Raw genomic sequence first — 25,558 nt, forward strand, 5'->3', positions numbered from 1 at the left:
GGGCGCCGAGGAGGACCGGGCGGGGCTGGGGAGGGGACGCGGCCGCGCGGCCCGCGGGCGCTCCTCACGGCCCCGCTCCTCCGCCCTCCGCGCCTCCCCGGCCTTATTGCAGCGTCTCCTCCGGCGGGGCGGGGCCGGGCCCGCAGAGCGACGAGCCAACGGGGCGCTCGGGCTCCGGCCTCCGCGCGGGGCGGTCCCCTCCGAGTCAGCCCCGAGCGGCGTGGCCTCCGGGCTTCAGGCAGCGGGGAAAGGGGCCAGGGCGCGGGCACAGGGTCTGTATGTAAACGGTGACAGCGGCGGGGGGCGCGGCGAGGGCTCCGGGGCCGCCGGCCGGGCGCGCTCGGGCCCGGGTGGCAGGTCCTGGCTCTCAGGAGTAGATGGTGATGACCTCGCGGCCGCCGCCGCGGACCAGCATCACCCGGTCCAGGTGCTCGGTGAGGACCTCGAGGAACTCCATGTCTGAGCGCCAGTCAAGGAGAAAAGCCGCGTCCCCTTCGCCCTGACGGAGTGGAGGGTCGCGATCGGGCGCCGGGGACCCCTGGGCCCGCCTCCCGGTCTGAGGTTCCTGACGCGGGAACGCCTCGGCTCTTCCCTCCCAGGACGAGGACCCCGTTGCCCCGGACGTCCGCCTCCCTCCCGCACGCCCCACTTTAGGTCCTGGATACAATTTTCGTCACCGTTGCGGTTGCGGGGAGGTCCAGGCATGTTGAGCAACACCAGCTTGGCATCCCGGGATTTCTTCACGATGACCTCGTTCAGCCGCACGGCAGTGTGCATGCGCCGCACGTTGGACTGGTTCCTGGGGGAGGCAGGAGGGGAGGCGGGCGCGTGAGCCCGAAGCCGGAGAGCAGGACCCAGTGCCCTTGCAGCCCCAGGCGCACTGGGCCGCTGGCACCGGTCAACCCCAGACCTCTCCAAGTTGGGCTGTTCAGAGACCCCAAACGGCCAGAGGCCCGCGCTGAGGGTTCGTGATAGACTGAGGAGAGCAGGGACCCTGGCCAACCCAGAAGAGAGAATTAAAAAATCCTGAAGCACTTACAAATTCTCCCACTCCCTTCGGGAAACACAAGAGAAGCAAAGAGAGGAAGAACAAGAGAGGGGTCAGAAGAAGGAGGGGTTGAGCACTTGGGCCACCATCCTCCCCCTCCCCCACCCAGTGCTCGCCGGTCCGGCTCTCCCGGCCACACCCCCTTCGCTTCTTCACGGCGCCCCTGGGAGCGCCGACCCTCGGCAATCAGCCCGACCCCAGGTCCTCGGATGGGGACGCCCAGACAAGGTCTGGGCGCGGTCTTCCCACCAGGACCTCCTCTGCTCATCTGCTCTGCCACGGGGAGCAAAGACCCTGCGGGCTCACCCCAGCCCCCAGCCCCGAGCCCGCAGCCCCCAGGCCCCTACGGCTTCATGCTGAAGAAGTCCTTGATGCCCTCCGAGGAGACGGGACTGGGGCCCTTATTCTTCTCTGCCACCGACTTGTCCTTGGTCCAGGTGAGATGCACCTTCTCAGGATCGGCCTCGCCCTCCCCCTCGGGCTCCTCCCCCGGGGACGGAGAGCTGCTGGGGCAGCTGGGAGCGCTCTGGTCGTGGATGAGCTGCACCTGGGAGATGAAGGAAGGGGCAGGCAGCACGTGACTCCCTTGGCGGAGGCCAGAGGTGCGGCTCCCACGGCTGGGGCCAAACCACCCAGGCGCACACCTCCTCTTCTGGCTTCTCCTCACTGTCACCAGCGGTCTCTTCTGGGACGTTGAGGCGCAGCCGAGTGTTGGCTGGATTCTTTCTCCGGATTGAGCCGCGAGACTCATCTGTGATACTCTGGATCTACGGAGTGACACAGGTTAGCGCCAGCTCGGCTAGGAGTCACCACCCGTGCCCTGCAAACAGCTACCTCCAGAGCTGATGTTCAGCCACGATGCACACTTCTGGGAGCCGTACCAGCTGTTAAAACATTGCAAGGCTTCCATACCAAATAGCTTTTGCCCCGCTGGCCTGGCCGCTCCAACTCATCCGCAGAACCCCTGACCTCCCCACCGTCCAGCAAGCAAAGGGTTAACACTTGGCCCAGCAGGGCTCTATCTTAGCACCGTGGTCCAGTGTCAGTTCTAATTGTCAGTGCACATGCCGTGGTTTTTTTTGTTTTTTTTTTTATTGTGTTCACTATCACCCTGGACAACATCCTTGAAGTGTTCACCTTTCCCAGCTCCAAAAGGTACCCACCACTCATTCCCCTGAAGATCCATTAACCAAATCTGAGACATATATTATCCACACCTGGGAGACCCCCTCAACCATGGTCTGTCGCTCTCACCTACAGGATCGATTCCACAGGCAACCTGTCACCTGCCCCCCAGAGCTCTTCAGTCCCCTGCCACAGAGTTACCATCACTCATTTCACCAAGGGGTGGGCTTTCATCCCAACTCGGGGCGCTAGTGGTCCACGTTACTCACACCTGGGAGATCTTACACCCATACCCCGTGGGGGGCTCATCATCATTACCCCCTGAGAACTCATCAACCGTACCCTAGGAGGTATGCCCCCAACTCCCAACCATCAGCTATATCCCTAAATAACCATCTGTTACCCGCTCTCGCAGGGTCTATCACATGATCCCCCACACTCGGAGCCCACGCCCATGAGGAATCATCATCCATACATATTTAGCTTCCACGATTCTCCCTTGGGCCCCAGAAGTCACATACAGAGGAAAATCTGTCACCCGTGCCAAAGCCCTCTGCATCCTGGCTGGCAGGCTTGGTAGGTGCCATGTACCCCTGCTGCTAGGGAGGTGGGGTTGAAGGGAATAAGGGTGATGAGTAATGCTCTAGGGTGAAGGCCGTGCCAATGGCCAGGAGTGTGAGCCCCGGGCCATCCCTAACCTGTGCAGACCCAGAACTGGCAGCAGCTTGAGGCTCTCAGAGCCCAGCCAGGGCGACCTCACCTCGCGCTCTCGCTCATTCTTGGTTAAATGCATCTGTTTGAGGATCTGAGAACGCTGCTCCATCACCAATGTCTTCTCGTAGGTGTATGCCGAGATATCGCTTTCATGCTGTGGGCGGACAGGGACGGGGGGGGGGGGGGCGGGGGGCAGGGTAGAGTGACAGGGGCAAGGGAGGAAAGCATGAGCTCAGGTGCAAGGCCAAGGGAAGGGAGGCGGACCCCCTTCCTTCTGCCAGCCTAGGGCTTCTCTCTCTAATGACCTAGTTTAACCAATAGCCGTGGGAGGCAAGGACGAAGCAGAGGACAATGCTCTTTGAAGACAATGCTGCTCATTCCCTCAGCCCAGCACAGGACCAGGGTGTGAATGGGTGAATTAATGAATGAGCAGATTAATTAATTACCCGGGTGAATGGAGAAGGGGAAGAAATTTTAAAGGAACAAAGTGATGAATGAATACATATATGGATGAATGGGTAGTTGAGTGAATGACTACATTAATGAATACACAGAGGGATGGGTGGACACGTAAATAAACCGAGGGGGACGGATGGATGAGAGGCCATGCGGTGTAATCGCTAGGGGCCTGGACTCTGAAGTCAGCCTGCCAGGGTTTGCATCCTGGCGCTGCCATTTGGTTGTCCTGTTGAGCAAATTACTTAACCTTTCCGTGCTTCAACTTCCTAATCTGTAAAATGAAAATGCTGATACTTGTATCTGTTTCACTGGTTGTTGTGAGAATATATATATATATATATATATGGCGTGAGACAGTGCCTTACATATAATGACTTGGCTATTCTTGTAAAGAAGAGAGGGACGGATGGATGGATAGATGGGCAGACTCTTGGGTTACTCCAAGAGAGGCTAAGAGGTAGGTAAGATGGGGAAGGGATCCAGCATCATAAGCTGATCGATTTGGGGGTCGCCCTATTTGGTGCTAGGGCCAAGAGGAAAGAGGGCCGGCTAGGACTCCAGAACTTCAGGGGTGGCTGGTAGGGACTCACCATCTCCACGACCTCGACCTCCGCGGTGATACGTAAATGGTACAGAAAGGTAGTCAGGTCCTTTTTCATCTGGATGCTGTTGTCGTCCATCTGGGCCACGGTGAAGATGCGCATCTTGCACTTCCGCCAGACCTGGAGGGGTGAAAGGGACCCAGAAAAGCCCAGCCCAGACGCAGTGAGAAAATTCAAGGTCAGAACCTAGAGAGGACCCTGTCCCTCACCCTTCCCACCCACCTTCCCCCCGCCCCCCCCCCACACACACACACACACACACACACACAGACCCAAAATCCTCTACCTGTGAGGCCACTCCCTACAAACCACCCCCCTCCCCCGCTTAGGTAAGAGTCCCCCTTAAAGTATCGCTTGCAAGGGTGAAGCAGCGCTCTCCTTTACAAGGCAAGGACACCCGCCAGAGGAGACACACTCAGGTCCTAACATCTCAGGGGAAGGGAGGCGATCAGCCCCCCTCTTCCAGGAGCTCCCGGGGAGGGGCTCACGTGGAGGCTGGCCCTGGCCAGAGCCCACGAGCCACGCAGAGCCATGCTCGCTCACCTTGTGGTGTCGCAGCAGGAAAGGCAGCAACATGAGCATGCCTCCGTCGTGCACAATCCACCAGACGTCGATGCTGCCCTCGGAGAAGCGCTCAGGGTTCCCAGGGAACATGGAAACATTCTTGGTGACCAGTAGGGCCAGGTGACCAGCTGTGGTTTCCCGGACCAGCTCTGGGGAAGGCCAAGGAGAGGGCCAGAGGGGAGAAGAGCGACCCCGGTCCCTTCCTGCACCAAGGCTCCTGGCACCCAGCACCACTCCCCCCCCACCCCACCCGGCCCCGGCCTTGGCCTGAGTAGTCAGAAAACCAGCATCTACGTAGGTCTCATCACTGAATTGTTGTTTTGGTTGGGGAAAGCCTCTCGACCTTGCTGGGCCTCAGTTTCCCCACCTGTCAAGTGGCAATGAGACCACCTGCCCTTCCTATCAGGAGCCCTTCCGTGCACGGCCTGGTTTATCCTCTCAACTGCCTTTAACTATGATCCACCCGGAAAGGAGCCAAAATAGCCTGGAGTCAACAGGGCAGCCTCTAGGCGCCCAGCTGTGTGATCTGGAGCAAATTCCTCCATCTCTCCGGGCCTGGGCCTCCGTTTCACACCAGTAAAGGGGAGATGACACTGCCTCGCCAGCCCACACGGGACCGCTGAGAGGATAAGAGGCTTAGAGAGAGGCTCAACTTGTCTGGCAGACAGAACACAGTCCATACATGTCCGCTATTATATTACTACCAAGGCGTCTAGTGCCCAGAGAGGGTGAGTCACTTGTGAACGATCACACAGCTAGGAAGGGCCAGGGGTGAGATTGAGACCCAGGCCTCTCTGACTTCGCAGCTGTAGCTCTCTCGGCTGCCTTCCACTGACTCTCTCTCTCGGGGCTGAGTCAGCTCTGCAGGGCCCAAGACTATCTCCCTCACACCTGAGTCCTCAGCGGCTGGCACGTGGCCAGCTCTGAGCACCGACCCCCCCCGCATGTGCAACACCCGGGAAAGAGCCCCCGGGCCCAAGAGGGAGAGCCCACCGCCCACCACTGTCCCCGGCCCACCCAGTGTTACCAATGAAGTTCCTCCATGTCTGATGATCTTCCTTCTGCCGCCAGTTGCGGGGCCAGCCAACCAGCACGGTGTTGTGCTGCAGCCCCCCGAGGCCCCCGGACTGGATCAGATGTGACACGCCGTCACGCAGGTTGGAGGAAATCACTACCTGGCAGAAGCCTTTCACCTTCTCTGCCTCCATCAGGCGCCGGATGGACTGGGAGATGGGGGGAGGGGCGTGTCAGACAAGGACGAGCCTCAGGCCTCCCTTCCGGCTGTCTCTCCCCTTCACTGTCCCCATCTTCTCGAAGTTCAGCTCCGATCACGTCAGCCTCTGGCACCAGAATCGTGCATGGCTCCCCATCACCTATAGCCAGCCCCATTCCTTGTGGATCCGGCAAAGCTGTCTGTGACCTTAGCCCACACTTCCCGCACCCTGCCTTCGCTGGCAAGCCCTCCACCCCCACCGGGACCCTCCCCCCATTGCATATTACACCCTGCTGGCCCAACTCAAATGTCACCTTCTCAGAAACCACCCCCCACCCAGACCAGAACGGAACTGGGCTGCTGTGCATGCCCCGACGATTTGTTTTTAACAACTTTTAAAAGTTAGCGTAATGATAAGCATTTTCAATGCACACTCAACCTGCACTATGAAGGTAGGGTTCTTATTAGTCTTATGTTATAGATGAGGCAATTGAGGTTCGGAGAAATTAAGCCTTCCTTAAGGCCACCCAGCTAATGGGTATGTTATTGTAGGGGTTCAACTCCAGGGCTCTGACACCATCCCCCACACTCTAAACCCCTACCCCGATGTCAAGCAGAGAGGGCTTCGACTCCTACCTCGGGCACCTCCTGGCTGTGTGACCTTAGGCAAATCGCTTAACCTCTGTGAGCCTCAGTTTGCCCATCCATCAAATGGGAATGGCAGCTACCTCATTGAGGAACAGGCAGAATTACAGGACATGATGTGGGTAAGGTAGCCTGCTGCTTGACAGATTGGAAGCACGCAGCACATTCTATTATTCTGATGATATGAACCCTAGTGAAGCATCTACCAACAGCAGGAAGGCTTGAGAGCCTTCTGGGTACGTTCTATCTTCCCACTAGCCTGCGAGCACCTTGAGGCCTGGGATCTGGTCTTATCCACCCCCCATCTCCCCAGGCCCAGCCCGCTGGGTGGTTCGCGGCACCTTCTCACCCACTCCATATTGAAGGAAGTTGACCAGTGGAGGCCTCCAGCCCTGGGCCCTGACAGATTGGTGTGAACGGCCCAGTGAGGCAGAAACAGCAACTGTCACAAGCCATTAGGGGTACTCCTCCCCATCTCTCCTCTCCCCCCTCCGGCCCCCTTTCCTTTCTCCACAACTAGTCACAGCCCCCAGGGGAGAGAAGCCTGGATCGAAGACAGAACCCACCTGCTCAGCTACCCACCAGGTTCCAGACACGTGTTAGTGCCCCATAACACAGAAGCCAGCCGCCCCTGCCCACGCTGGCCCTGTACACTAAGAGCACAGACCGGTGCTCTTAGAAGCAGGTGACCCAGAGCCAGGGACCCAGGCTCAAATTCTGCCTGTGCTCCCAGCCAGCTCTGTGACTTTCAGCAAGCTGTCTTCCCTCTCTGGGCCTGTTTCCCCTTGTACTAAATGTGGATGCTCACACTGCCAACTTCACGCGGCGTGAGGGTCGAAAGAATCATAGATGTGAAAACACTTTGAAAGATTTATACGTTGGCAGGGAGAAGCCTGGAGTAGGAGTCACGCAGTCCTAATTTGAGTCTGTTTTCTGTCCTTAGACAAATGACCTGACTCCTCTAAGCCTCAGTTTCCCTATCCATAAAGTGGGGCCCTTTTGGCTCTGAAGGTCTTTGGTTCTGACAATTGGATTCTAAGGAACTCACTCGCTGAGTCCTTAGATTCCTCTTCTAAGAAAGAAGAAAGAAAAGCATGAGCCACCTTTGACCCCAAAGGAGGTAAGAAGGCAAAGTGTAAAGGGTCAAGTCAAGGGACTTGTCCTTGCCCCCTTCCCACCAGGGACTCCTCTCACCTCCTCCGCCCGCTGGGCCTGGGGATGGTTGTCCAGAAAGGTGCCCTCAAGGACAGAGCCCACAATGGTCAGGCCCTTCCCTGCCTTGAGCTGGGAGGTCAGTGAGAGCAGCTGTGGATGTACCACATTCTGGTCTTGGTCCACGCGCACCAGCACCAGCAGCTGTGGCCTGAAAAGGATTCAAGATCCATTCAACACCCACCCAACTTCTACCCACCATACGCCATGCCCCCACACACCAAAACACTGGTGAGCTTACTAGCCATCCGTCCTCTATACCCCCACCCACTTACCCATCTCGCTGTCCACCTCACTCATCCATCCACCCAGTCACCCACCCACCCATTTTATCCTTCAGCCACCCACTCACATCCATATTAATTTACCTACATATGCATTATTCACCTAGTTACCTAACATCCACCTGCCACCAACCATTACACGTTCATCTATTCACCAATCACCCTCCCATACATATATACACTTAGCCATCTACTCATCTGTTTATCCATTCACTTCCTTTTTCATTTGGCCATCCCATCCATCCAAGCAACCATCAGTTTAAGAGCATTCTCTGAGCACTCTGGGCTAGACCCTGTGGCAAGCATTTAAGAATTCACAAACAACGCAAAGCCCTGGTCTCTGGAAGACACAGTTTAGTAGACATCAGCAAGTGCAAGCCAACAGTGTCCTAGTCAGAGCTCAGAGTTCAGGCCTTCCTCTCGGCAAAGTGACCTGAGGGAGGTGAGCGAGGGCTGGGCTTGCAGAGCAATCAGCTAGAAAGCAGGCGGGGCTGAGAGGTGGAGGTAAAGACTCTGCTTCCGGTTCTGCCTTCCGTGGCCTCTGAGACCTTCTCTGGTCCCTGATGTTCACACGAATAAAGTGGAGGGATTGTTCTCAATCTAGAAATTTCTAGAGACCCCCTATAACTCTCAAAGTGAATGGGTCCACCTTTCCCAGAGCAAATGCTACACGATATTACGTTTATCTGTCTCCGTGTGTGCCTGCTCCATGGAACTAGTCACTCTCTAGGTCCCCCGAGACTGGAAAGGGGCCCGGCACAGATCATGCATTCACACATGTTTTTAAACACATGATGAGGTGAACGGGGGGATGAATGGATGGTTGCTCAGCCTGACCCCGGGTACCGCAGGTGGGAAAGGTTCAGACTAGGCTGAGCAGAGGAGGAGACATTAAGGACACACCATTGTGGCGGGAACACCACCCAGCAAACAAAACAGGTGAGGGAGAGTCAGGCCCTGCTCCCCTCCTGTCCTTCCCCTGGGCCCTCCCACGTGCTCCTGGCCACTTACCTCCAGTTCTTGGTATGTGGGGGCCCTTCCTCCAGGCGTAAGAGGGCGTAGCGTGCAGCGCTGAGGGACAGGCCTCGGATCCCATCACCCCACTCTTTCTCTGCCCTGGGGACCCAAGGGGATCAACCAGAGTAGAAAGCCAGGGGTGTCAGGAAGAACCACGCACACACAAGTGGCTGCTCCAGCAGACAATGTGCAGCCATTCCGCCACCTCCTTTTCTCGAAGCTTCAGCCCCTCCCTCAACTCCTGTCCCCTATCTCCCAATCCCACCCCTACCACCCTTCCCTCTCCCTTCCAGCCCCAGCCTCTTCCCACTCTTACCTCATCCCTACCCCCTTCCAGCCCTCCCCACTTCCTCACACTTACCCGCGGTACTCGATATATTTGTAGATGAGCCCAGCAATGAGCATGGCCACCAGGGCGTAATACCAGGAGCAGATAAACATGAGGGCCAGGCAGAGGCTCATGCCCAGGAAGGAGAGTGTCCTGAACAATGGGAGGAAGACCCAGCCTCTGAGTCCCAGCAGGACTGTCACTGGTTTCCGGGGCTCAGACAACAAGGCAAGAACTGGGAGGTCTAGGGCAGCTCAGGTCTGTGGGAACTCACACCATCATCTCCAAGAGCACCATGGGAATCTGGGAGCTTCTGGGTGAATGAGCAGCCACAGACAGCGCCACTCCATGACCCCCCCCCCCAACTCCTGAGAACACACTGCCTTGTCCCAGTGCCTTAGACCCTGCCGCACCACCCTGCCAGATTGTTTCTGAGGCACAGGTGTCTGGAGAGAGTTGTAGGCAAGATCTCCTGGGAAGAGTGTGTCCCCAGGAGGAGGTAACTGGCAAAGCAGGAGCACTGAGATGGGAGTCAGGCAGCCTGGGTTCAAGTCCAGGTCTGCCGGAGACTTTCTGAGTAACCTTGGCCACTCCCTTCCCCTGTTTGAGCCCGTTCCCTCTCCGTAGACCAAGCATGGTCATTCCTGCCCTGTCTGCCCCACAGGCCTATTGTGAGGATGAAGGACCATAAAGTAAAATGATCAGAAGAGCCCCAGGCTCCACATAATAAGAATCTTCCATGCACTAAACCCTGTAACACTCACGAGGGCCCCTGAGGTCAGTGCAGTTGTCATCCCCATTTCACAGCTGAGGACACTGAGGTTTCCTCTTCTAGACTGAAAGACGTTGGGCATTGTGGGGAGGGAGGGACTATAGCCGAGACTGTTCACGACTGTGTTATATTATTATTTGTGGTTATAAGGTTCTCCAGAACCTTTCTCATGCTACTTGGGCTACAAAAGCTGGAGAAATGGACTCCTTTTTTTAAATTTTGGGACCCCTAGACCTAGGGGATGGGCTAGGGTGAGGTGGGGTGGGGGTGGAGATAGGAGAGTGTTCTGTTAGCCAGGGAAGGGCACAGGGCACCCACCAGTGGTAGTATCGAAAGCGTGGCCTCCAGTTGGGGGTCCTCAGCAGTGTCTGTACGGCACAGGCCAGGTTCACAAACATGTAGCACATCAGGAAGAACCTAGAACACAGAAAGGCCCCAGGAGAGGCAGAGATGCAAAGGGAGGCAGAAACAGAAAGAGAAACATAGGGAAAGAAAGGGGGGAAAGAGGATAAGAAACTGAGGAGGTGGCCAGATCACATTCTGGAATGGGATTCAAGGGCCAGATCCCCTTTCAGCACACCCTGATGTGTGTGGGAGTGAATCTTCATATAACAAAAGACAGGTTGTTACACTATTGGGTGGGCTATCCAGGGTCACAACTGGAGGATCCAGGTAGAGAGACCCCCCCCCCCAGAGCTGATGGGGAGGGCAAGAGGCCAGCACGCACATAGAGAGGATGGGGGCAACTTCATCGAGGGATGCAATGAGAATGCCAATCTCACAGATGCAGGCTGTCAGGAGCAAGGCCCATGTTGGCTCTCCGTTGGCTTTGCCGTGGCCAAAGACCTGGGGACAGAGCAACCATCATAGAGGTCTGAGATCTTAGGCATTTCTTGTCTCTCTTGTCCAGTCTTGGGGACCAGTGCAATGGAGGCAGGAATCCCCTAACCAGTGAGGACGTAGGGAGAGGATGCTGTATTCCTCACCCTTACCCAAGGGGATGCCAGTCTTTGGCTGTGTCTCTCCCACTCTGACATTGGTACTTCAATTAATGAAGTTCAAATGACCCCTTAAGGGGAAAAGAAGGACCTGTAGGACAGATGGAGAGGAGCTACAGGGGCCAGCAAGTGGCCATGACTGTGTGCTCCATAAATCTTTTTTTTTTAAAAGCACCATGGAGAGAGCCACACTTGCCCTTTGGCTACCTCCCTGCCTGATCACTCAGCCAAAGGAGGGCTAATGGTTTCTCCCCTAAGAGCAGACAACTCTGCCCAAAGAGATAGCACTGACCATAGGCCAAATCCCAAATAAGGCACATCCATTCTTCTTATTGGTAGTGCAGAGCAGCAGGGCCCTAGGGGGCCTTGGCTCACCCGGTGGCCTCTCCGGGCAGTGGCTTGGCTGACCGGTATAATGGATGGGCTGTTCTTCCCACACTCCACCCCTCACTGACCTGCAGGAAGGGCACTATTCCGTCCCGGGAGATAGCCTGCAGCAGGCGCGGGGCCCCCGTGAGGCTCTGCAGCCCAGCCCCACAGGTGGAGAAGAAGGATCCGATGACAATGACCCAAGGGGATGGCCAGGCCAGTGTTCCCACCACCAGGTTGCCATTCACAGCTTCGCCAAACCTGGAATGAAGCAGCAAGGGGACAGGAGATGCTGGGTGAGCAATGCCACCTGGATCTCCAGGGCGTGTCTCCCACACCAACCCCAGGACCAGTTGTACACCCATCACAGGACTAGGCTCTCTAGGAGCAAGAGGGGAGACAAAGCTCCTAATGTCCTGGGCATTTCTGTCTGTGTGACCTTGGGTAAGTTGCCTCAGCTATAAAATGAGAATCATTATAAACCTATCTCGTATGTTTGGTGACAAGATAAAAGGAACCAACACAGGTAAAATGCTTTGCACTATGCCTGGAACAAGACACTAATAGTGATTCTAGTAAATGGTCAATATTGTAATATGTTAAGCTGGAAAAAAGCTCTTGGCTTATTAGAACCTGTGTCTCCATCTGAAAAATGGGGTTCTGGCCTCATTTATGGTAATGATATCTAATGTGAGAAGCATAGAAAAGCATTTTCTAACAGTGACACTATCTTAAATTGAATGATGCTGCCTCAGTAGGTAGAGAGAGCCCTGTGGCTGGAGTGTGCAAGCAGAGGTGTGCTCAAATGGGCTGTTGCTGAAGGACTCCAAAATCAGATGAAGGGTTTTACCGGATGGCCTGCTGAATCCCTTGCAGTTCTGTGGGAGGTCTCTGATTAATTTTTTTAATGTTGATTTATTTTTTGAGGAGGGGAGGGGCAGAGGGAGAGAGAGGGAGACACAGAATCCGAAGCAGGCTCCAGGCTCTGAGCTCTCAGCACAGAGCCCAATGTGGGGCTCGAACCCACAAACTGTGAGATCATGACCAGAGCCAAAGTCAGATGCTCAACCAACTAAACCACACAGGCGCCCCAAGGGGGGAGGGTTCTCTGATTAAATGAAATAAGTGGAGATTAAGTTCCCCTAAAAGGTAATAACTGTAATATATGCAAATTGTCCACTTGGCCAGGTCACTCCCCTGCTTAAAACCCTTCAGGGTTTCCTCTATTTTTTTTTTTTTTTTTTTTTTTTTTATAAAATAAAGCTCTAATTTCCTGGTACCAAAAACCAGGCTTCCAGGACTGGCTCCAGACGCATGTCCCCATTCTCCACCTTACAGAAGCCAGGATGGAGCCATGGAAACTGACTTCTGTGACAAGACCTCCTACTTTACCCTCCTAGTGGTGCGTGCCCATACCCTTCAAATGTGTAGGCTCCAGAAGCTTGAATTTCTTACAGCTATAGGCACCTATGTGTGCGCACGCACACACACACGCGCGCACACACACACACACACACACACACACACTACTGTTTCTCTCCTCCACCTTTGTTCATGCTGTTCCCACCACCTAGAATGCCCTTCCCACTCCTAGTTACCTAACTGATCTCTACTCAACATTTAAAGTGAGAAAGATAAGTGGGAAAATGTGTGTAAGGCACTTCCAGCATCACCTCCTCTTCCCCAACCCTCTGAAGACTGGATTACGGCCTCCTGTGCACTACCAGAGCCCATTCCTACTGCTCTACATTTCAAGTCTGTTGTTGAGCGTGGTTATCAGCCCCCAAAGAGCTCCTTCAGGACAAAAAGCATGTGTTATTTATTTTTATTCTCTCCTAGAACACTGGACAGCGACCAACATATAGATATCTAAGAAATGTTAAATGGGTTAATAGATTTTAAAGCAAAAAAAAAAAAAAAAAAAAAAAGGAAAGTAGCATTATCCTAAAAACAACGAGACACCATCCAAGTTTCTTGAGCTGGAGTGACAGGAGAAAGATAAAATATAAGAAGGTGAGCTTGCAAGCAATCGCCTGTGATCTCCCTCCCACAAGTCCCCTTGCACAGACTCAACACTCTCTGCGGGGTCTGTTTCCCAAAACCTGGCCCCATGCACCCACTACCCAGAACAGGATCAGCCCCAATTCCCTTACTTACTTGTCCCGCAGGACGACCCCCTCAATGCAGGCCCCAAACAGAACAACAGAACTGATGTCTGTAGCAGAGGATGAAGGAGAATCCCCAGGATGACATTCCCCTTTCTGCTCCCAGGCCAGCTGGGTGAGGCAGCAGCTTCAGCTGCCCTCCTCCCAGCCCTCCCTATCCACGGTGGTCCCAGCCCAGCAATGCAGGATACAGACAGCAGAGGTGGTGGCAATGGCCAGGATAGTGCCAGTGGGAATTGACTTCTGGGCATCCCGTAGGTCTCCAGAACGGTTAGAACCAGCCATGATCCCTGCGAATAGAGGAGCAGCTAGTACAGGGGCCACAGGAGACAAGACAGAACAAGAAGAAAGGACACCAGCCTCGGAGCCAGGAAGTCTGGGATCTAGTCCTGGCATACTGACTGGTGTGAGAACTCGGGCATGGCTTCTCCTGGCCTTAATTCCCTCATCTGTGCAATGGGAACTGGATTTTGGCTCCTGCCTATGTGATGAGATTGCTGGACTAAGAAATTCCCCACATCATCATTGACTCTCTCCACCCATCACTCTCAGGCAGAGTCCTCCCTCTCTGAGCTCCCCTTCACCTGTGACTGAGGGGAAGTAGATGCCAACCAGCAGGGTGAAGTAGGAGGTCATGTCGCTGAAGACATAAGGATGGTCCATGTCGACAGGGGTGCCATCTGCCAGGCCCACCGAGGGCATCCCACGTCTCTCCACAATCACCCCCTTGGTCAGGTAGGAGCTCCAGAGGTTCTCTGTGGGGAGGAGATATGATGCTTAGGAGGAAAACCAGAAGTCAGGGTACCAGAGCTCCAGGGCCAGGAGGTGGGGTGGGCAGAAAAAGAAGGGTCAAGGTCAACCACTTCTCACTCCTTCAAGGCCTTGGCTCTATTTTATTTCCACTGACATTCCCTAAGCTCCTGCTTTGGGCCAGGCCATGTGCAGAGGCTTTGCACATGAATCACATCTAGTCCTTGCCCTCAAATAGTCCAGTCTAGTGGGGTAAAAAGACACAGAAAGACCTATCTCAGACTGATTCAATATGTCCCAAACTGGTCTCACTGGCCAGCCACCTCACAACCAGCTCCTTTTTTGTATCCCTTATCTCATTAAATGGCACCATCATTAATTCAGACAGCTTTACATTGCCCTCAACTGTTCCCTTTCCCCATATCTGTTTCAAAACCATCTCCAATTTCTGTCTATTATCCCTTCTAAATATTTCTCAAATATGCCCCTCCTCTCCTTTTCAGGATTTCCTCACTTCAGCCTTATTGACATTTGGGGCCAGATAATCCTTTGTTGTGGAGGGCTGTCCTACAGCACTATAGAATGTTTAGCAAAATACTGGTTTCTATGCATTAGATGTCAGTAACAACCATCTAGTTGCGATGGCCAAAAATGTCTCCAGACATTGCTATATGCCTCCTGGGGGGCAAAACAGCCCTGGGGGAGAACCACTGCTCCACTCCCATGGACATCACTCGATTACTCTTGATCAGAAAACTATCATCTGTCACCTGAACTCAGCATCAGCCTCCTCCTGGACTCCCTGTTCTCTCTCCCTTTACCTCATCCATATTAACACCCAAAAAGAACCTTTAGAAATAACACTGACCATGTCCATCCCTTATTTGAAACCCTTTCATGGCCCCCATTGCCCTCAGGACATGGTTCAAACATTTCAATATGGCTTCCAAGGCCTGCCGCCATCTGGCTTATGCCACCCTCTCCAACATCATTTCTTGCCCCTCCTTCCTTTGTACTTTATGCCCCAGTCATACCAAATTATCTGTGGTTGGAAAGACACAATATGCTCTTCTCTGTCTGCATGCTTTCAGGCAGGCTGTTCTTCTGCCTTGATTCCTTTACCCCCCTAGTATAACTCAAAATCTCTTATTTTTCCTTCAAAACCCTCCTCAGATGAGTCTAGGAAGCCTTGTCTTGCCCCTTTATACACATGACCACTCCCTCCCCTGAGAGGACTCTGTTCATTGAAGGCACATCAGCTCATATTGTAATTTATTTGCTTATACATCTGTGTCCACCATTGGACTCCTTGAAGCCAAGGACTGTGACATTTATATCATGTTCCTGGTGCTTAGCACAGTGCTAGACACCACAGAGATGATTAGTGGTGAATACTTGTTTAAACTGATGACTTTCTTTCCTACTAGGTAGTAAGGTATTGAAGGCTCCCTTTCATCTCTATTCCTCCAAGATGCCAAGGAAAGATGGCCCAGAGTAGGTGCTCAATTAAAACTGATTGAGTTTAAGTGAATCCCAAGTAGAGTTCCTTAATCCTGACTGTTTAACCCACAATCCCTGTAGTGTTCCCTGGACACCAGCCTTCTTCCCTCCCCTCAGACCTTTGATGAGGCCACTGGCAGCGCCAGGGATGCCCTGGATCTCCGTGACATTGTTTCGGGTGAAGTACTCATCACAGGTGGCGTTGAGGAAACGGGAGGAACAGAAAAGGCCCCAGAGCCGTGTGGTCACCGTCTCATTTCCTTCCCAAGCCAGCTTGGCACAGACATCAAAGCCATGGCGAGATAGTGTGCGGTTCCCCAGGAGGCAGATCCTAGGGAGAGCGACAAGGGAGGAAGATGGGGGAGGGACATAACCTTGCCTTGGCTTCACAATAGAACCACCAGGGGAGCTCTAAAAAACACAGATCTCAGGGCCCCATATCCAGAGATCCTGATTTAATTGGGATGGAGCCCAGAATCGGTGTTTTTTTTTTTTTTTTCAAAGCTCCCCCAAGTGATTTTAATATGCAGCCACAGCAAAGAACCACGACTTTAGTACAATGCTATGTTTCAGAACCATGGACAGCAGTCTCTGTGTGCAGTCCTGGGCGGTGGGATTTAAGAGAATCTGTCCTCAAGAAAGAGGCAGGACCCACAAAGATTTGAGACTCTAGACCCTCTCTTCTGTGACCTTTCCCCCAACAGAGAAGGTATCCAACACTAATAAGGTGCCCTATTCCAGGAAGTTGTCTCCTGCCAGGAAATGCTTCTCTAACACAGAATCATCCCTTCAGAAATAATCCCACTTGGTTCTTCCCAATTCTGCTCCACCAGCAAGCAATTGACCCTCACAAGGGAAACTCTGCCCACCTCCAGAAACATTATCCCACCCTGTAGAGATTTCCCCCAAACAAGGAGAGATTTTACTTCCCAAGGGAGGTTGCTCTAAATCCACAAGGACTCAGATTCTGAGAGATGAGGAGAGGGAGGCTGGCAGAGACTGGCGTCGCAGACCCTGAAACCTAACCAGGGAGGAGGAGGACGATGCCTTAGACTCAGAGCAACAGCACTTACGGGAAGTTGGGTGGGTCGAAGGCAGATTTGATGACCCCAGCATAGATGGCCAGGATGGAGAGGATGACACAACCCAGGAAGACAAGGGCAAACTTGTTGACATACTTGACGCCCACAAATACCACAGTGGCCATGCAAGTGAGCACACAGGTGCCATACACACGCATATTGTTCAACATGGCTGCTGCCTCCCCACTGGCATCTTCTGCCTTAAAAATGGCCATAGCTGGGAAGAGGTAAGCCTGTGGAAAGGGGGCAAGGAGGTCAGGTGAGTGACACAGCAAGAACCAACTAAGAATCACCCCCAAGGATATAACCTGACGTGCAGGAAGAGCTTTGGAAAATACTTGCTCATCACGGTGTATTTACAGTAGTATGAGACTGGAAATGACATCCAATGATAGGAGTAAATATGATCATTTTTATTTCTACGGCATATTTGTATTTTCTAAAATTTTTAGACTGAATGTCAATATGTTTATATTCTTAAAAAAGTTATTTTCGGGGCGCCTGGGTGGCGCAGTCGGTTAAGCGTCTGACTTCAGCCAGGTCACGATCTCGCGGTCCGTGAGTTCGAGCCCCGCGTCAGGCTCTGGGCTGTTGGCTCGGAGCCTGGAGCCTGTTTCCGATTCTGTGTCTCCCTCTCTCTCTGCCCCTCCCCCGTTCATGCTCTGTCTCTCTCTGTCCCAAAAATAAATAAAAACGTTGAAAAAAAAATTTTTTTAATTAAAAAAAAAAGTTATTTTCGCTTATAAATGATATTACAAAGGGAGTTTCTAGTTACTTAGGGAAATCTATGGAGTCTATTTTACAAGGACAGAATACAATTTCACATGGTAAAAAAAAAAAAAAAGAAGGAAATACACCAAAATGTTAATGGTGATTTTCTTCAGGCAGTTGTTATTTCCTTTTTTATATTCTTTGATATTTTTCCAATTTTGCGCATTGAGCAGAATTGCTTTGAGCTGAGACCCACATCACTAGCCTCTCCTTCAAACACTGCCCAGCACCCTGATTTCTTCTCATCAGTCACTACTCCTAACATGTCTCTTACTCGGCTCTCTCACATCCTTCTTCTCTTTTGCAACCCATTGGTCATCAGTCCTGCACAATTAACATTCACAGAGAAATCAGCACAGTCCCAGGCACATGGCAGGCAATCACCAGATATAGCTATTGTGTGATATTACTTTAATTATTTCTACCACTATTAACTCTTATCGACCCACATCTGCCACTTGGTAGCTGAGTGACCTTGAGCAAGTCATGTCACCTCTCTGAGCTTCTCATTTGTAAAATGGGCATAATAATACTTAATCCTTGTGAGGATTCAAGATAATGACTGTAAAGCAATTGGAACTCTGCTGAGAGCACAGTGGGTGCCTGATGAACGACAGCTGTTCACGTTACGTAATTACTGTATCTTGTCTCCCCAACTAGACTGTGAATTTTTTAAAGACAGAACCACATCTAATTTCCTTTTGGCCTCACTGAGTGGCTTGGACCTCTCCCTAGGAGGTGTCCAGGGAGCATTGGTTAACTGATTGACAGCCTGGGGCCCCACACCTCCTCCTCAGCCCCTCTCACCAGCAGGATTTCGATGGTGCCCAGAATGTACATGGCCCCAGCAAATGTAGTGCCCAGGTAGAAGCAGAGGCCAACGGCGCCCCCAAACTCTGGGCCCAGAGACCTGGAAATCATGTAGTAGGAGCCGCCAGCTGCAGAAAGAACCTAGTGTCAGTGAGAAGTTCAAGGGGCACTGGGCTGCCACTGGGGGTGAGGGAGCTCCAGGACAGAGGTGGGAAAGGGGTTGTTCTGTGCCTCACGTCTTACAGGCTACAGCCCTACGACTGGTGGGAGACTCAGCCAGCCACTCTGAGTGGATTTTGCAGCACTAATTACCATGTTGCTAATTACCCCTCTAAGGAGGTCATGGCTCAGAAAAATAGGATGACGGAGAGGAGGGTCTCAGGCAAAGGGAGATCTTGCATTGCCCTGTTCAACTCCATCAACTGCCTCCCTCCCTCCCTCCCCCTTAATACCACTGTCCCCACCTACCCCACAAACATCATAGCCCAGACCCCAGGTCTTCAATATTGCCTCTCTTGGTCCTGATGACCCCAAAGCCTATGGCCCTGTCCTTCCTTCCAACTATCTGGGCCCCCTCCTGACCAACCAGACCCCTTTCCCCTCCAAGAAGCCCCATCACATACCAGGTACAACACCATTGGTTGCGATTGCACTCATGGAGATGGCCGTGAGCATTGTCTGCAAGGAGAGAGATCATCAGAGTGGCAGCTAGGGCAGGGGCCGCAGTGCCCTGGGTCAGTGCCAAACCTTATACCCCATAAACACCTGCCAAACCCACAAGTCCTTGCTGAGCTTCTCTCTGGTCCTGTTCCAACTTCTACCCCTGCCAAGTCCTTCTGGTCAAGAAAATCTCTTATTCACCATGCACATGGAGGAAGCACAAGCTATAGCATCAGAGAGCTCTGGAAATCCCAGCTTGGCCTCTGACCAGCTGTCTGATCTGGGACAAGTCACTTCACTTGTCTAAGCCTCAGTTTCTTCATCTATGAAATAGGTGTACTGTATTCCTGCCTCAATGCTTAAGCTGAATCTGGTCATGAGGAGATATCTGACCAACCCAGATCAAGGGACATCATACAAACTAACTGCTCCATACTCTTCAAAAGTGTCAATGTCATGCAAGACAAAGAAAGAGCAGCTGTTACAGATTAATGGAGGCTAAAATCATGATATCATAAATGAGTATAAACGTGATCTTGAATTTTCTTCAGTTAGTGAGGACATGATTGGCAAAATCTGAATAAGGCCTGCAGATAAAACATTATTAATGTGTTACTATTAAGACATTATTAACGTATCAGTGTTAGTTTCCTGCCTCTGATCATTGTACTGTGGTTACATAAGGGAATGTCCTCATTTTTAGTAAACACACACTGAAGGATTTAGGATAAAGAGGCATCATGTCTGCAACTTGCTCTCAAATTCAGGGGGAAAAAAGTACTTACAGAGAGGATGGAATAAATACAATAACGTTAACATTTGGGAGTCTGGTGGAAGGGATATTTGTTCTATTCCTGCAAATTTTCTGTATGTCTGAAATTTTGTGAAAACAAAAACTTAAAAAGAAAATAGGCGTTCTACCATCAGTAGCGGCCACCTCACATGCAGAGGTGGCTCAAGGGTCATGTGTGAAGAAATGTAAACATGATGAGAAGTAGGTGTTCCGTGAATATTTGATTTTCTAGGGAGGATGGAAAGGATTCTATTACAAAGCTGTTTGTGACACATAATCCCATTTTTTGTGAGTCTGGGCCTACAAAAATGTTAACCACTGGGGTTTTCTAGGTGAATTTTATTTCCTTCTGTACACCTATCTTTTTCGTCAATGAATCTGCATTACTTGTGTAATTATACACGCACTCATTCACACACACACACACACACACACACATACACACACACACACACACGATCCAGGCGAAACCTGGTTAGTGGCTATCAGGGACCAGCTTGTGAGATGCAGGAAGGACCAATCAGACCTGATTTACTCTCAAAGATCATACGCAGTGATTCCTACAAAACACTCAGGTCTCGCGCTGCCCCTTCCCCTCCCCCACCCCAGGTCCCCGGTCTGCCACAACGGTCAGGAGAGGGGGAGGTGTCACTCACACAGGAGCAGCAGATGAAGACCATGCAGAAGGCCTCCATGATGCCTGCGATGCCCACCACCCAAGTGAGCCTCAGGAAGAGGATGACACCAAAGATGTTCTGCAGGCATGGTAGGTACACACCCATGAAGGTGCCCATGCGTGGGGCCTGCCAGGGAAGCCAGTGTCAGTTTCTGCAGCCCGTAGTCACTATGAACACCCAGACCCCTCCTCCCCCCTATTTTCAATCCCCCATTCCCCTCCCTTCTCCGTCCCCATCCCTTCATCCCTCTTTCCTCTGGTCTTTACCCTCCCTCCCCTCTCCTCCCTCCACCTCTATCCCTTCCTCACCCTCAACCCCAACTCCTATCCCTCTGCCTCCATCATCCACCCCTTCAACTGACTCTCTTTTGTCCCCCCACCCTTTGTCCCCTCCACCCCTCCTTCCTCCCCCATCCCTTTTCTCCCCAAGGCCCTCACCTGCACTGGCTTCTTTTTTCCACCCTCATTGTTTTCTGCCTCTTCATGCTCCCTACTTCCCTGGGGCAGGTTGGTGTAGTTGGCCAGGCCACTGAGCAGGGAGGACACCATGGGGCTGGTGTCCATCTCCTCCTGTGGAGGTGGAGGTGGTAGAGTTAGGACACAAGGGCCCAGGAAAGGAGAGGCGAGCTACATAGTAGGAGGCAGAGAGAGATGGGGGTGAGGAAAACAAACCATTGGGGGTGGGATGAGATGGGGAAGGAGGAGGAAAAAGCACAGAGAACAGGGCAAGTGGATGTGGGATAAGGAGAAGGAGTAGCAGGGGTAAAGGGAAGGAGAAGGAAATGGAGAGGAGGACACTGTCCCTGAGGGAGGGAGAGAGGAGAGAAGGAGGGAGTGGCGGATGAATGGGGTGTCACACAAACTAGCAACCCACCTCAAACAGGGCCATATTCTTGCCATCATACTCCCTTCCCTTCTCTGTGTCAGTGCTGTTGATGAAGGGGCTGCTCTCCTTGGGGTTGCCATCACCTGAGAAGGCAGAGGAGTCAGGGGTCTGGCACCAATGGGTTGCCATCCTTCTGCCTGGGCATCCAGCTATGTGGCCACTTTGACTCTCTGAACCTCAGTTTGCACATTGGAAAAACGGAGCTAACAGTAATGCCCCCTCCCCCCCCGTAGAATTTTAGTTGACAGGATGTGTAAAGAGCCTAGTGCATTCCCTGGCACGTAGTAGGTTTTTAATGAAGATGTGAGTGCTTCCTTGCCCTTGGGGGGTCCTTCTTCATTCACTAGGTCACTCTAGACTCTCCAGGTGTCCCTCCTCAACCATAACTGGGACCACGCTGGTGTTCTGTGGTGAAAACATGCTCTTTCCCAGAGACAAAGGCAGAGAATACTAAAGCCTGAGGACCAAAGGATACTTTACCTCTTGGAGAAGTGACCCATGTGGCATCCCCTATGCCCCTCATGCATCTTCAGTCAACACATATTTACTGGATCTCTACCATGTGCCAAAATCAGCATGGGAGGGAGAGGGAGTAAAACACACACGAAGACACCATCTCTGTCCTCAGGGAAACCACAGGCAGAAGAGATAAAACAGTACTCATGAATTTCCAACCCAGAGTGGTAAATTCTGTGATAGGAGATGAATAAGGGACTGTGGGAATACAGGAGAGGCATTCAGCCCAGCCTGGGAGGTCACGGAAGGCTTCCCAGAGGAAGTGACAAGTAGGCTGAGAACTGAAGGATGAGTAAGAGCTACGCTGGGAGGGAGGCGGGAGGGTGTTCCAAGCAGAGAGAACTGCAGAACAGCATGTTCGATGGCCCAGAGGGAAGAGTGAAGAGAGTGGGTCAGAGATGCTGAAAGAAGCCTGATCTGGCTGGAGTCTGAAGAAGGGACATGGAGGGAGGGGCTGAAAGGTGGAGAGTGACCTATGAAAAGATGAGCCTCAGAAGGTGTAGACTCAGTCCTTAAATGATTAGCAGGCCATGTTAAAGATTTTGGACTTCATCCAGAGGACAATGGGAAGTCATTGAAGAGTTTCAGCCAAAGAGGTGCCATGAACAGCCTTGTGTTTTAGAGCAATCACTCTGGCCTTTAGATGGAGAATTTCATCTAAAGAAAGTTTGAGACTTTCAGTAATCCAGGCAAGGGCTGAGGATGACCCAGGCCAGAGCAATGCAGGACAATGGACAGACCCAAGAATTATTGGCACATATTTTTAAGCCAGATGTTTGGGGACATGAGAAGGAGAAATCTAGGATAATGTCTGGGGTTTCTAGCATAGGTCAATGAGTGGGTGATGGTGCTATTTAATAGATGTGGGAAGGGCAGAGACTGGGGGTGGGTAAGAAGCTGAATTTGACTGAGGGAAAGGCAGTATAGGACACTCAAGTGAATACGTCCAGAAGGCTCTTGGATATACAGAGCCTGGGCCCTAGAAGAAAGGCTGGGCAGGAGAAGGAGAAGAGGGTAACCTATGACAATGTGTGGAGGAAATGTGTGAAACCATGAATCTGGATGAGATCACCCAAGGAGTGAGTCTTTTGGGCCCCTAGCAGAGGTCCTTTCAAAGAGACATAGGAGACCCCCCATAGGCACTTTCCCTTGGCTTCAGCCGTCACCCTTTCTCAGCTCAAGGGCTGAATCCCAGTAGCAGACATCTGGAGAAAGTCCCCAATAAACAAATCCCAAATGAACCTGAGGCCCTACATATTCTGAATTTCCTGTCCCCTGGTCTCCTGCCGTGTCTTTCTCCACCTCCATCTTCCCAATCCTCCCCCGTTTTTCTCCTCCCTACCTCCTGGAAATCTTCCTTAGTCACCCAGCCAGGGTCCACCCCTAGAGCATGACCTGTTACAAATCCAGTCTCATCCTGACTCAAAGTTGTGGAAGGGGGAAGCGATGCCTCACCAGCTCAAGGGACACCCACCAACCTTCTCCTGCCACCACCTCCACCTCATCGATCAAGCCAGGAGCTCCTGGTCCCTAAACAGGGAGCCACCATCAGCTCATTCTTCTCCTCACATATCTGAGTGCCTGGAAGTAGCAGATCTGTCCTCCCAGTGAGAACCTGGCACATAATAGATGCTAAGGGGGGGGGGGGGGGGGCTGGAAAAAGTCTTTCTCAGGAGGAAAAAGTATTTGGAGATAAATTCCCCCCGGCTTCCTTCCTGACCCCCAGGATCTCAGAAGAGCTGCCCAGGGCCAGAGAACAGGAGAAATAAAAGAGAAGTGGGTTCCTCCTCCTTTTAAAAATGCCGACAAGATGCTTCATCAACACACTGGGTTGTGGGAACAAGAAGGGTTCAGGGGGATAACAAATTTCTTGGAAAAGGGCTGGGGGGGGGGGGGTGTCAAGATTTAGGCTCCAGTCCCAGCTTCACTGGCCGTGCCGACATGTTCGGCAAGTCACTTAAACTCTCTAAGCCTCAGTTTCCTCCTTTGCAAAGGGAAAATAATTGTGCTTAACTCACAGGGCTGTTTTGAGGCTGAAGGGAATAACGCCTATTGGGTGTGCCTAGCACATAAGCGTAACTATTGCTGCTATTACAAGTACAATTATTATTCATGTTCGTGGTGCCCCACCCAGCCCGTCCTCCGCATCCCACACCTCTCCCCAAGCCGGAAGATTTAGGGGCCCTGCCTCCTGTGGGACTGGGTACCTCTCCCCGCAGCGTCAGCTCCGCGCCGGGACTACAGGCCACGAGAGCCCCTCCTCTCTACTTTTCCCGCCCCCTCCCAAGCCCCTCCTCCTTCCTGGGGTCCCAGGGAACGCGCCGGGCCGCGAGGGGGTCGTCCTGGCCCGAGACCCGGCTCTAGGGAGTCCCGCGCCGGTCTCCATGGCGACCGCGCGGGCAGAGAGCGCAGCGCCGAGCCGAGGCGGCCACGCGCCCGCAGCCGCTTATGTAACGCGACGCGCTGCGCGGAGCCAGACTCGGGGCCGTTTCCCAGCTAGGAGATGAGGGCCGGGGAGAGGGCGGCTCGATAGGCTGGTCCTGGGTCCCGCCCTTCCACCTGCCATCTGGACGGGATGCCAGGCCGCCGGCCTCCTCTGCCGGGGGGCTGATTTCGTCCCCTCCCTGGAACGGCGGGCGCACTGGTGGAGGGGAGAGGGGTGAGCTTCAGGAGTTCTCAGAGGAGCAGGGGGAACTGCGAAGGGGGAACTCGCCCCGAATCCCCAGAGCCAGGACGCAGGCTGCCGGGTAGCGGCGAGTGGCGCGCGCGCGAGAGGCAGGGCCAGACTGAGGCTGAGCCCTCTCCGCCTGGCCCCCGCCCCCGCCCCCGCCCCCTGGGAGCTCTCAGCCCGAATCGGCTTTCAATTAAGCTGCGGCGGCCAGAGCTCCCGGGGAGGAAACAGGCGAGCGGCGAGGGCTAAGGAGCCTCCCTCGGGGGCCTGAGGCCAGGCCTGGGGGAATCCCCAAGCCAGATTGGGGTGGGGGAGGGCGTCAGACCCCAAAGGGATAGGAGGCGTGGGGGCCAGACACAGTATCCTTGGGTTCTTCCTTAGTCCGGATGAACCCTCCTGCTCAGGCTATTCCCACTTCCCTGAGGTCAGCACCTCACATTCCCAGGTCCTCCCCTACATCCCCAAGAACCTAAAATCAGAGATGGCAGAGGCTCTCAATCTGATAGTCCCTCTTCCCTCAAGTCCAGCAGGTCCTTAGAGCCCCCTACCATCACCTTCAGGCATCGCCGGGAGGCCTTATCTTTCTGGGACCCCAAATTCCTGACCAGGTCCTGGACCCTACACATAGAGAGAAAGTCTCCAGATGGACCTGCTACACTCAGAGTCTAGTAACTAATGGGGAGGGGGTAGAACGGAATGGAGCTTTTAGCTGGACTCCTGTTCCACACACATAGATAGATGCCTCTTTTCTAGGCCTCCGGAGACCCCATGGAAACCCCAAGGCCCAGTAAGGCAGGAATCTCAGGATAGAGAAATCAGGGCTGGGGGATAGGACCATACCCCGTATCTGGGGGGAGCAGAGATTCTCTCTCAGGCTGAGTCCCTGTCTTCAGAATGGAGGTATCTGAAGGGGATCCCAGATGGAAAT

The 25,558-nt window shown here is 53.0% G+C and overlaps 1 protein-coding gene across 4 annotated transcripts in view; it reads right to left on the minus strand.

Moving 5' to 3' along the window:
- Window positions 1-50: 50 nt before the first annotated feature.
- The window catches only part of SLC12A5 (solute carrier family 12 member 5), a 34,769-nt gene continuing 9,261 nt past the window's right edge, over window positions 51-25,558 (minus strand). For 2 of the 4 annotated variants that reach the window (XM_040446889.1, XM_040446888.1), the window contains exons 2-26: window positions 21,432-21,526; window positions 20,996-21,127; window positions 20,538-20,684; window positions 19,052-19,106; window positions 18,426-18,556; window positions 16,839-17,080; window positions 15,885-16,096; window positions 14,100-14,270; window positions 13,707-13,805; window positions 13,508-13,565; window positions 11,437-11,611; window positions 10,711-10,829; window positions 10,302-10,400; window positions 9,245-9,364; window positions 8,878-8,982; window positions 7,565-7,733; window positions 5,540-5,735; window positions 4,492-4,661; window positions 3,937-4,068; window positions 2,934-3,041; window positions 1,693-1,815; window positions 1,396-1,595; window positions 1,040-1,054; window positions 666-799; window positions 52-459 (exon numbers count right to left, since the gene is read on the minus strand). In XM_040446889.1, coding sequence (XP_040302823.1) covers window positions 368-459; window positions 666-799; window positions 1,040-1,054; window positions 1,396-1,595; window positions 1,693-1,815; window positions 2,934-3,041; window positions 3,937-4,068; window positions 4,492-4,661; window positions 5,540-5,735; window positions 7,565-7,733; window positions 8,878-8,982; window positions 9,245-9,364; window positions 10,302-10,400; window positions 10,711-10,829; window positions 11,437-11,611; window positions 13,508-13,565; window positions 13,707-13,805; window positions 14,100-14,270; window positions 15,885-16,096; window positions 16,839-17,080; window positions 18,426-18,556; window positions 19,052-19,106; window positions 20,538-20,684; window positions 20,996-21,127; window positions 21,432-21,446 — 3,219 coding nt within the window. In that variant the 5' untranslated portion in view covers window positions 21,447-21,526 and the 3' untranslated portion in view covers window positions 52-367. Of the gene's footprint in view, window positions 460-665; window positions 800-1,039; window positions 1,055-1,395; window positions 1,596-1,692; window positions 1,816-2,933; window positions 3,042-3,936; window positions 4,069-4,491; window positions 4,662-5,539; window positions 5,736-7,564; window positions 7,734-8,877; window positions 8,983-9,244; window positions 9,365-10,301; window positions 10,401-10,710; window positions 10,830-11,436; window positions 11,612-13,507; window positions 13,566-13,706; window positions 13,806-14,099; window positions 14,271-15,884; window positions 16,097-16,838; window positions 17,081-18,425; window positions 18,557-19,051; window positions 19,107-20,537; window positions 20,685-20,995; window positions 21,128-21,431; window positions 21,527-25,558 lie in introns of all 4 variants that reach the window. The other 2 variants (XM_040446887.1, XM_040446890.1) reach the window with 2 other exon arrangements.

The sequence above is a fragment of the Herpailurus yagouaroundi genome, unplaced genomic scaffold, assembly GCF_014898765.1.
Source record: "Herpailurus yagouaroundi ecotype Mexico unplaced genomic scaffold, PumYag 196, whole genome shotgun sequence".
NCBI lineage: Eukaryota > Metazoa > Chordata > Mammalia > Carnivora > Felidae > Herpailurus > Herpailurus yagouaroundi.